At 34.9% G+C, this 12,128-nt stretch overlaps 1 protein-coding gene across 1 annotated transcript; it reads right to left on the reverse strand.

Annotated features, from left to right (window-relative positions):
- Positions 1–5,290: 5,290 nt before the first annotated feature.
- Positions 5,291–7,372, reverse strand: LOC103507941 (MD-2-related lipid-recognition protein). The gene is made up of 3 exons (XM_008472460.2): positions 7,354–7,372; positions 6,748–6,917; positions 5,291–5,696 (listed from the first exon to the last, which is right to left on the reverse strand). Exons 1-3 carry the CDS (start codon positions 7,370–7,372, stop codon positions 5,607–5,609), a joined length of 279 nt encoding a protein of 92 aa, XP_008470682.1. The 3' UTR covers positions 5,291–5,606.
- Between the last annotated feature and the right edge of the window lie 4,756 nt (positions 7,373–12,128).

Raw genomic sequence — 12,128 nt, forward strand, 5'->3', positions numbered from 1 at the left:
CGTGTAGCCTGAAAAACCAAACCTATTAAAATGATAAAGACTCCCTATCATTTTTATAGGTTTGATTAGAGACTATCATTTTCAGTCGCGTGACTACGGTTCCAATGGGCGACGGGCCTGATATGTATTTCTAGAATTGTGCACTAATTTGTTGAAATTTGTAATTTTATTTTCTATCCTAAAATTTCTGTTAGTTTCCTTCTGTGTAAAATTGTCCTGACTTTTTACTTCATAGGATTTTTAATCTCGAATATTTTCAGTCGGTTTTAATTCAGTTTTTTTACAAAGTTGAGTTTGTTTAAATATTTTAAAACTGTGTGCGTAATGTTTCTTGGATTACTACCGTTTAACCAACTTTTTAATAACTTACTTACTTTTTATATCAAATCCTCAACCTGTCTCGGTGGTGTAGTGGACAAGGCGCTCGCCTGGTGAACAGGAGGGCGTAGGTTCAATCCCAGATGAGGCATGAAAGCCTGGTTCTGAGAAAATTGAAATCTTCTATTTAAACTTGTTTCATGCAAAATAGTGATTTTGGTTTCTTACTACTTAGTGCAAACAAGTAAATTGTTTGTAGATTTACAATTGATTTAAACTTGTTTCATGCAAAATAGTGATTTTGGTTTCTTACTACTTAGTGCAAACAAGTAAATTGTTTGTAGATTTACAATTGTTACATAATTATGTAGATGTAGATCTCTAGGGCCAAATACACAAGGGTGAGACAATGCCAAGTGTATTTGCAATGTTAAATACTTAGGGTCATATTTATGAACAAAATACTGGCTCTCAAGCTGCATTGAAGCATCAATTCCAAACATCTGGTTGGCCAAAATTTGTTTCAGTCTGACTTGAGAGCGAGAATTTTTGTTCATAATATGGGTTTTTACTCAAATGTACACTGGTATTTTCTCACTTGTATGAATTTGGTCCTTGGTTTATTTCAAGGAAAATAAATGAAAATATGAGTGACCTAAACCATTTTCTCGAATGAGAAACAATGGTTTGATCAATCCCGTCGGTTGTACTATTACTGGTTTTAATTTTCACTTAGAGAAAGCTAGAAATTCCATGAAAAGAATCTGTGATAACTTAAAAAGACGAAGTAAAGCGTTTTTCTACGACATTTTCCCGTGTAAAGTATGGAATTTCGAAACAGCCGACAGGTTTTTCTATTCTAGATATGCTCTCGAGGTGTTCAATTTCTGTTTTATCTCTCGAAATTTGAGTACCTCTCTAGAGTGTGAAAAACTACGATTCACTTATTCATTCATTTATTTTCATTCTGTGATGTATTTCCCCCTCTTTTTTTCAGTTTGTCTCTTGTTACCTGTCCTTAATTTTTCCATTTCCTCTCTTTTATCTATTTCATAAAGAAAAATATATATAAAAAAATATGTGAGCCGTTAGTACTAAGATGTAGTATAAACGAATATTACATTAAACAAAAATATATGAAATACAATTAAATTATAAATATGTTCATGAAAAGAATTAATTTAACTTTGCAAGCAGAATATTTTCTACTGTAGATTTATTTATTATACCCTCAAGGACCAGTCTTCTCTCTCTTAAAGAAACAAATACGGAACAGGTTGGCTGCGGAAAAAATCTTGTATTTGAGTTTTATTCTAATTATTAAGAAAACGGATGATCTATTTTTTGCAAGGCCCCCAAGCAGAATAATTATGGAATACGTTGTTACTTCCTATGAGATTAACAAAATGTCTGTGTGTGATGTCAATTATCTCCTGTGATTCCAAGATTTCCAGGCCTTATAGCCTGCGGGACTTTTTTCTTCTGCCAATGTCATTGCCAATGAGACTGTCAATTCCACAATTGACACCGAATATAATTATGATTTTTTATTTAGAGTATTTAGACTGTATAGATAGGACAGACAGTCCCTTTATTTCAATATGTAGTTGAAATAGCACCTCTATTTTGGGTATAAATGGTATATAATATACAATTATTTTGACAGATGTCAATAATGATAGAAATCATGTGTTGTATGCATTACAAATGCTTTTTCAAATAACGAGATTGGCACATAAATACATACGATTAATATTCCAGGAAAAATCGTGGATATGATACAGTTGACTTTGTCCCTTAAGATATACAATTATTTTGACAGATGTCAATAATGATAGAAATCATATGTTGGATGCATTACAAATGCTTCTTCAAATAACGAGATTGGCACATAAATACATACGATTAATATTCCAGGAAAAATCGTGGATATGATACAGTTGACTTTGTCCCTTAAGGCCAATTTGGGGCCCAAAAGAAACAAAGGGTGTTATTGAACGAACAAAATAAGGTCCAATTTTTTTAATTTTACGTAGACTGTCTGTATGCCTGTTTCTTTATTTGTTTTGCGATAAATTTCACAAGGTTTGTCGAATTTCGATAAAATAAAACTCCACAAAAATGTACAACCAAAATAAGGTCCAATTTTTTTTTTTAATTTTACGTAGACTGTATGCCTGTTTCTTTATTTGTTTTGCGATAAATTTCACAAGGTTTGTCGAATTTCGATAAAATAAAACTCCACAAAAATGTACAATGACATATTCACAAGGGCTGGTCAAAGCACCAGTAGACCTGTGACAAGGGTTTATCTGGACCGAATGAATGGTACACATTTTGTTACCATTACCTGAAATGGAAACACAGGTACTTAGCTAATGTACGGTAAGTAAATCTTGGCCTTAATACGATAATTTCAATATCGTACGATTTAAGGTTAGGAGACAGCGCGAACGACATGCCCATAAGCATTGTTAAAGCGCTTAAGAGAGAAAAAAAAAAAAAAAAAAGGTTAGGAGAAAGCCAGCCGTTCCTCGTGGTTGTGGTGATAGGGCATTTGTTTTAGGTACTAGATGTATTTTTGCTAAAGGAGCATGAGCTGAAAGTTATTTTTATTATTTGCCATAGCAACCTCCGTGGCCGAGATGGTATCACACTAGACTTGCGCTCCGGAGGTCCTGGCTTCGATTCCTGACGGGGCCGAAGTTTTTTCTGCTCTGTGCTTGTTCGGTGTGCCCTCAGCTTCGTGAGGACAATTGAATAGCTTCTTTAATATCTTTGGCTTAAAAAGTTGAAGTAATGAAATGAAATTAAATTTATTCTTTAGTTTTTTTCCAAATTTTTTAATAAAGTTATTTTTTCTTCCATTTTACAGATTGCAGAACTTCTAGTGGCTGTCAAGAAAGAACTATTCAAACTATTAGACAAGAAAATTAAAGATCCATCAGTAGATCTGACCAAGTACAAGAAAGGTCTGAAAATAATTGAAGCCGTTGTGAACCTAATAGACAGCAGTTATATTTAAATTCAGCGTTGTGTTTTAGGGAATATTTTTATACATTCTTACATGATCCTGTTTTATACACGATTTTAACTGCTTCATCGTTCCTGTGACGGAAAAAGAATAAATTAACTAGCAGTGTCTCTGAAGGTAGGACTTATTATTTTTTTTAACTCTTCCTTCTTCCTCTTTCTCAAAAAAAAAAAAAAAAAAAAAAAAAACATTCTTGCAAGTTAGGAAAAAAAAAAAAAAAAAAAAAAAAAATTTTTTTAAAAAAAAAAAAAAAATTTTCTATACTACAGTATACTTTGTATACTATTAGGATAAGGAGAGTATAAATATAATAAAAAATATTAAATAGGAAAAATAAAAGTCTACATTCTATAGGAAGCTAAATATTGTTTAATAATAATTTCTGAAGTTATTTAGTTAGACTTACCGATCATGGAGTCTTAACTCAAGTGCTCGAAATATTTGGCGAATACATTGCTTTCCTTATTAGGAATAAAAAGTAAAAATCTTTGAAAGATTTAAGTAACATTCCCGAAAAGCATTAATTCGATGATTCTAAAAAATATATATATATCTTTCCTTTTTATTATTTATATCATTTTCAAGTAGCACCCCTTTCTTGGGGGATTGAAAAAGAGCACCTGCTGGCTTTAGCCCAATCTCCCGATCTGTCTCTCCTATAAGAACAACCTGTTTACAAGATATACTACACATGTGTTATTCTTGTCTAAAAATTTCCCCCCTTGTTGATCACTGTCGTTTGAAACTAATGGTTTGTCAAATATTTATTATTAAATTGATTATTTTTTGTTGATACTTTTTTGGTTGACTATCATTTTTTTGTTTAATTTTTGAATTATTACTTCATACGACATTTATGAACAGTAGGTATTTAGCAAACGATTTGAGTAATTATATTGCGATAGGATTGAGTGAAATCACTAATGATTTTGAATAATAGGCATGAATTAAAAAAATATCAAATTCCACATAATATTATATGTATTGTGTTTTGTTTTGGATTAAAGTTTAGAACTTTATCATTTTTCTTGTAAATGCTTTTACAATGTAGAAGAGAAAAGTGAATTACGTTTCTCAATTTAAATATTATCCAAGTACAAAGACTCATTTTTAGCATGTAGCCATGTAGATGGGCTTCTAATGAAGCTGACATCTCATATTATAAAATCAAGATCCATTCACTCATTCACATTTCATATTCACACACTGATCGCTCTATCTCCTGAACCACAACACCTATTTTATTTATTATTTTAAAGATTGTATCTCGGCACCACTTTAGCAATACTTCAAGGCACAATCAGTTACATCCATGCCTATCCAATAACGTAAAAGTTTGAGTAGAAAATTTCCGCCCTGGCCGGGATTCGACTGCACCACCTCCGGGTTGAGAGTCAGTGATTTTGACCACTCGGCCATAGAGGTGGTCGTATTGACATTGATTTTCTCCAAATAAAATTCATCCGAGCCAGTAGTTAGCTTGCAAGTTAGCTCGCCTGCTTTGTAAGCGCTAGGTTCACGGCTTCGATTCCCGCCCGGCGCGAAATTTTTCCTAAACAGATGAGGTTTCTATCCCTCGGTTTCGGGACAATAAGACCTCTGTTGCTACAGTTCTCTCTATTTTACTATGCCTCTGTCCTTTGAAAAACAAATTGTACTTTTATCATTGATAGGTTCTTATCCTAAACTTAATCAATGCTTCTAAGATAATTTCAGTAGGTACATTTAACAATACAATGGATATGTTGGTATTTTACGTCATCACCAAGTATTTTACGCATACGCCATTTTCCAATCGATGCCAATAAATTTGCTTTCAGCAATGGAAGAAGGAAGCAGAGCGGAGTTCATATCATGGTCGCCAGTTTGCCAACGCCAACTATCTCTCGATTTATTGAGAAGTTTGTTAATATTAGAAACATATCAAAATAAGGTGAATTTTGTGAAGAAACTAACCCCGATTCTGCAGTTTGATGTTGAAGGTTGAAGCTGACATCCTTAGACGTCCGTAGTTGATCAGGGATTGGTCAAAAAGTCGTTTTTCCCTTCAAAATTCTCAGCATTCAGAGGAATTCTAAAAATTCCGTCGTACCAATATCTGTCTTGAGTCTTACCTCCCTCCTTTTCTCTATTGTCTGTCTCTTTCCCTGCCCTTTTACATTTTTCTTCTTTTACTCTCTCACCCTTCCGTTTTCCATTAAAATTTCTGTTCAGAAGCATTTCAGGCTTCTAATTTCAGCGAATTTCAGGTTTTCTAAATCAAGACAATGTTGAACTTCAAGCAGCATGATTGTACGATTGGATCATTTTCATTCCATAGCTTCCATTTCACTGTGTATGCACCCTGGAAAGAAAGCAGAGGATTGTATTTCGTACAGATGGACTGGAATATTAGAGAGTTTTTGCAACCAAAATTAGCGTCCAGTTAACTGAACTCTTTAACCAAGAATTAATGAATTGCCATAGACTTGACCTGTTTCTTCCTCAGTCGTCACAAACTTGAGCTATTTTACAAAAGTTTTAGACGAGGAGGATTCAGCACGTTATGTGACGAAAACTCGTCATTTCGTCAAATAACGTGAAAAGAGTTCAGTTAACGGGACTAATGGTTTTACATTTACATGGTTTCATAAGGTCAGTAATTGGACTGTCTACTGCTTTACTGGCTTCTGGCCTCGTATAAACCAGTCATAAGCTACAGAAATTGTGAGATTGTATAGGATAACTTAGTAAATATGATAGAAAAAATGAATTTCCCTTAAAGCAAACTACCTCCTCTGGTTTATCGAGGATTCATCTAGGTCTATCTAAGGATTCTTATCCTGAATTCTACAGGTCATAAGAACTATGATTCATCTGCTGTTAGTGCTTTTAATGTGACAATTTTGTTATTTAATATATCCCAAATGCATTATTTATTACGTAATATCTGTTTTACTTTATGGAAATACCTACTTACTTGAATACATCCCAAGGTCTTGAAATGAAGACGAAAATTCCAGGATTAGATTTATTATGATATAAAGATGACATTATAAGTAATTAGTTATAGCCTAAATGCATTTCAATGAGCAGCTGAATAAGTAAGCAGGTATTTCATTCTATAGCGTAAAAATAATACGACTAAGGCTAAAAACACCTAGAGATTATGGGCTAAAAAATCACTTTTTTGGACTTAGGGGACCCGAAAACGGGTATTTCCACCCATTTCTCGACTTTGGAAATTGCTATACTTTCTCATTACACAGTATGAGCTTCGCTATACTTATGTATTGTAATAGAAAGTAATGAAATGAGCATTACTTTAGTGGTAAACATTTACGTCGCGTCGGTACCGGAAAATTCGCTTCGATCGGGAATCAAACCTGCGACCACTGGACTAGAACTTCACTTACCTCCGGATATTCAGCTTTTATTTCCATAGGGTAGCTGTACGTTTGTTGGACCCCCGCCACAACCGGACACTTTGTGAACTTGCAAGCATCTGTGTCCATTCCCACCAGGGGTAAGTCTTGTAACAGTCCGGCTTTGTGCGCCTGCCCTATCAGCTTGGTTGTGTTGAACTCTGAGAATAAGAATAGAGTGGCAGAGTTTGCCTTAGGCTAATAACCGAGTGGAGCGGACAAGTCCGTATCCAGAATTTTTTCGAAGGGAAGGGGGGGGGGAGCGAGAGTATAAACAGTGATGTACTGAGGGGAACTCCACAAAAATGTACAACACTCAAAATTTTCTCAGTTTTTGGGCCCCGTCGGGACTTTTTGGGGTCTTGTAGCCACTTTTCCGAGTACGGTTTTACAGTTCACTGAACTTCTACTGTGTGGGATTTGGTCAGTCGTGAGGTCATTGTCTTGTGTGAAAACAATATGCCTATTAATTATCTAGGGAGAGAGATGGAAATTCTATATAGGGTGCCTTCGAAAAAGTTGTTATTGGAAATTATGATTATCTAGGCATGGGTATGTTTAGTTTCTTCCCCCCTCTCTTTTTTACTTTCTATTTACGGTACTCTTGAAAGATCATTATTCGCACCATCATCCTTTACATAGCGTTATAGCGTTGGGAGCTCTGAACCTTTTGGAGGACTCAGAGCTCTCAACTTTTTGAATAACCCAAAAAAGGCCATCCGATTTTTTTTTTTTTTTTCTTTTTCAAAATAGTTTTGTTATATTTTTATTAATTTATACGTAGAGAGGTAGGTATTTCGTTAGTACTTGCTATCTGATTGAATCGAGTGAAAAGACTCAATCAAAATTACAAGTTGACTTTAGGAGAAGAGAACATTCTAGATTTCTATGGTTTAGCAAAATTTAATGAATCTGGATTTTGATATTTTAGAGTGAGATCTTATACACAGATATTATCTGAGAATTTACATCTAAAATTTGCCTCCGTACCTGATGGTTTTTTCTTGTAGGTACCTGATTTTGTTAACGTCACTGTAACATCCTCAGGCCTAGTAATCACAACACTGAGGGTCCATAGATTTGATAATCCTTGAAATATTTAACATTTCAAGATAATATTTGAACATTTCCCAAAGCAGTTTGGTCTATTTTTTATTTTATTTTTTCTTTCCAACTTATTTTCTAGTTCATTCGTGTGTTTCTTTTACTTGTGATCTGTCTTTCGAGTTGTGTCATTCAAAATGGCATCCATGCAGTTCTGCTTTATAATCTTGGTAAGTTTTTGCTAAGTCTTTTTAGTTTGCTATTTTTTTATACTATACCTTATTAGGTTTTTTGCTTTTTTTTGGGGGGGGGGATGGCTGAAAAAGCTCTTTTTTAATGTTATCAATTACAGTTCCCTATATCAAACCTCTAAAAAAAGGGTTGGTTTAAAAGAAAACATGTGTTACATGTGGCTTTGTTAGATGGTTTCTTTTTGAGTTTTTTCTTAAAAATTATCAACTCTAATAAATAATAGTGTGATTTCTAGATTTTGAAAGCTCACACTATAGTCTACGTATTTCTCTTTTCTGCTTTTTCTTGGTGGATTTCCGTTTATAAGTAATTTTCTTTTTCAAAAATATCCATAAATTGTAAACGTCCTTTCTCGTAACTAATACTTGTATAAATAACTTCTAAGGAATATTGAATTTTGTTCAAGAGGAAATTTCCAGTAGTATATTCATAATATATGTACGTATCTTTGTCTGTCATGGTTTCAGGCACTGGTGACTGTTGGTAGCTCATCCCTTCGCATCCGAAGGGATATCACCCGTGGCGACTCCAATCAGCAAATCTTCTACCCTACTCTCCCCAACCAATACGGTGCCCCCAGGATAGATCAGGAATCTCATCTCCAGCAAACCAACTACAATCTCCTCGGTCGTATCTATGCTGAGCTTAATCAAATAGAGTCCCTCATCAGTCATCTGATCAGTCAGTATAATAGTTTACACCAGAATAATGTTGCTATCAAGTCGTCCAAACTGCCGTCGGAATATGGTCCACCTTTCCCTGCCGAGCCTTCGCTGTACAACTCGAAATTCATTCGGGACAACACAGAGACTATTCAGTCTTCAATTAATAATCTGAAGTCAATCGCTCAACACCTTGAGAATGAACTTAGCAAGCATGTAAAACGTCCATCCAACCGCATCACAAGTGACAAATCAGCCCCAGGCGGGAATCGAAGCCACGATCTAGCGCTTTGCAACGCAGACGCGCTACTCTCCAAGCTAACTAAGAACTAAGCTGGCTAGCCTAAGGCCTAAGGCTTTAACCTAACTACAATTTTTTTTCCGTGTTTTTAAAGTACCTTTTATAGCACGTCATAAACGAAGCTTAAAAATGGAAAGTGCGAAGTTATATGGAATGCTAGCCTTATCGTAAGAAAAAATCCCAACAAGGATACAAAAGGTACCCCGTTTGTTGACGTAATTTCCACGAACTTGAGCATTTTCTAACTAAAGAAAATCCCGAGGGAAGCACTTACGAGGTTTCCAGCAATCATAAAATTGTATTGATTCCGACACGCCACATTTGACACAAAATAAACTAATTAAAACAAACAAATTTAGACTCACACTCAATGGATTCATGATTTCTATTGAGAACTCTTATTTCTACTACAAACGGTGCCCTGTTTGGACATTTACTCATTTTTACACCGACCTTTGCAATGAGATAAACAAATTGACCTCTTCAGTGCTCGTACATTGATTAAAATTTAGATAATATATAGGTAAAATAAAATACCTATTTGTTTATTTATTTTCTCTTGGGTTGGTAATAGACTATGGTTGATGGTCGGTTCTCTGTTTTATACGCCTACTTAATATCCGTATCTAAAGGTGCACAGCCTTATCTATAACAACAAAAATTAGGTAAAACAATGGAGAGAAAGTATTAAAATTTACATTTTAAAAGTCCTTTAAATATATTTTTGAATGCGCGGGTACCAACTCAATGATAAGCTGATGAGAAAGATAACAGCTGATAAAACATACGAAATACAACACGTCTGCGCATGCGCTCTAGCGTTGAAACTATAACCTTCAAAATGTAAACAAACCAGTAAAAATTTGAAAAACGCATTTCCATTTTGCAGATTTGAATGAAAATTTTGCGAAAATTATTCTTTTTATTGGGTTTTGATCGATGAATTAAATAATATTTATTAATCTCTTGTTTTGTTTGACACAGAGTTGTGTTTTGTTCGTACTTTTCAGAGCCTGAAAACCTGTAAGTTCCTCTCTTTCTTGTATGTTCTTCCTTTCCTTTTTGAAACATGTGCATGGTTAGTTGAGCCCAATCCAACATTTGTTTTTTAGGGTCCCTTTTAATTTTAACTCCTGTGAGAAAGAAAATGTGTGGCGTAGCTTCGACCAAGAATTGTTTAGTCTAATGCTTGGTTAAACTTACACCCAGGGTTGTTTGTTTTCCCAATGTGTAGGCAGTGTAAGAAAGAAAGTGAGGCGTAGCTTCGACCAAGAATTGTTTAGTCTAATGCTTGGTTAAACTTACACCCAGGGTTGTTTGTTTTCCCAATGTGTAGGCAGTGTAGGTAGATACCTACTCTCAAGGGTTGGCTGAAAAGTTGAATGGCAGAGATTGCCTTAGGCAATATTCCCTCAATCCCTACCACTGATTTCAATTAACAATAAAGGTAATCTAACCATCTAAATCATCAATTATTTGTGGTGAAGCTGAAAATCTCTTCACAATTTTTGTGGATATCACAGCATTACTAAGAGGAGGCTCTTTTAATTCTGTCGTTTCTAAACCATTTCATTTTACTCTGGCAATGCCGCCTTGCCGCCACTGGTCGCTACTCAATGGTCTTCACGAGTATAGAGTTATTATTAATATTAATTATCTGAATAATATATCCAGGATACAGACAGGGACATTTAGTCAGGATTATTCAGGGACATGTGGCCTGGATAGGTTGTGATTTTGTTATCTTTGTAGGAGAGGAGTTCTTTAGAACAATCATAAGAAAGAGTTTTGTCACGTGTAGAAGAGAGTGACATAATACCTATGTAGGATATATGTACATTACATTATGTATGGGTACATGACATTATGTATAGGCAAATTAAGAGACCTGGGACCTGGGAGACAATGAGACAGTGTTTGTTGCTCATATGAGTCATATGACCCATTAGAATATTGTTGTTGTTGTTGTTGTTGTTGTTTTTATTGTCATTGTGAAAAGGACACACCTGTAAAAGAGATGGAAGAGAACAAAATTTTGATCCACAAAGGATGAGAGAGAAAAGAAAAGGAGAGAAGACTAAATAAAAGGAGTGTGTGTGTGTGTGTGTGTGTGAGAGAGAGAGAGAGAGAGAGATAGATAAGGAAAGGTTAAAGGCCCTTAAAGTTAATATGTGAAAATTCCTAAAGTCGAGCATTAACTTTAAACCGAGTTTAAACTACAATTGTGGCCCCTTAGTAATTTGTAATCCACTCGTTTTAAGTTTGTCTTTTTCCATACACATACACCCCATAAAAATGAAAACTCAAGTATTGTTAGCTTAAAGGCCTTTAAAGTAATCATTTTAAGGCTGTACCTGTGCACTGAAGAAGTTGCAAAGTGCATCAGCGCAACCAGCTTAACATAAATAGTAAATAGTGCCTTAGTAATTACTGCTAGTAATCACTAATCAGTATATTTTATTTAACGTATTGTTAGCTTAAAGGCCTTTAAAGTAATCATTTTAAGGCTGTACCTGTGCACTGAAGAAGTTGCAAAGTACCTACATCAGCGCAACCAGCTTAACATAAATAGTAAATAGTGCCTTAGTAATTACTGCTAGTAATCACTAATCAGTATATTTTATTTAACACCTAACCGCTAACCTCAGCCCAGTTCACTCAAGATCACTACCTCCCCTCACATGGAAGTGTGTTTATGACGTGAGGGGCGTTAACCCACTTTTGGGTTTACGTTTCCCCTCTTGCCATACTAATCCAAGCTCTCGACTGCGGTTAAACGATAGAGTTGCCATTTTTTTCTCGGTTAATGCGAACAGCTGATTTTTTTAATCAGCTGCTTATCCTCACTACGAGATTTTTACCCCCACTCTCGAATTTTCGGTTCTTGGGTTAAAGGTTAAATAAAATACGACACTAAGGTCAGTTGAAAATCAGGACACCACAATGATGTTTTCACTAGAGTTCCCTATAAATTTCAGTAATACGAGTAGATAGGTAGGTACTTACGAGTAGGTATTAGATTTGTCTAAAAGGGACCAAAGTCCCTTTACCCTGACACACTTGGTTAAGGTCCAAATTTTCGGAGTAATTCGGAGTAAAAATGAACCTTTGAT

The sequence above is a fragment of the Diaphorina citri genome, unplaced genomic scaffold (assembly GCF_000475195.1).
Source record: "Diaphorina citri unplaced genomic scaffold, Diaci psyllid genome assembly version 1.1 scaffold354, whole genome shotgun sequence".
Lineage (NCBI taxonomy): Eukaryota > Metazoa > Arthropoda > Insecta > Hemiptera > Psyllidae > Diaphorina > Diaphorina citri.

Coding starts and splice junctions, on each gene's coding strand:
- LOC103507941 (XM_008472460.2), bottom strand. Junction 5,697..6,747: donor TAAAAGCTGAATATCCGGAG/GTAAGTGAAGTT, acceptor CTTTCTTTCCAG/GGTGCATACACAGTGAAATG.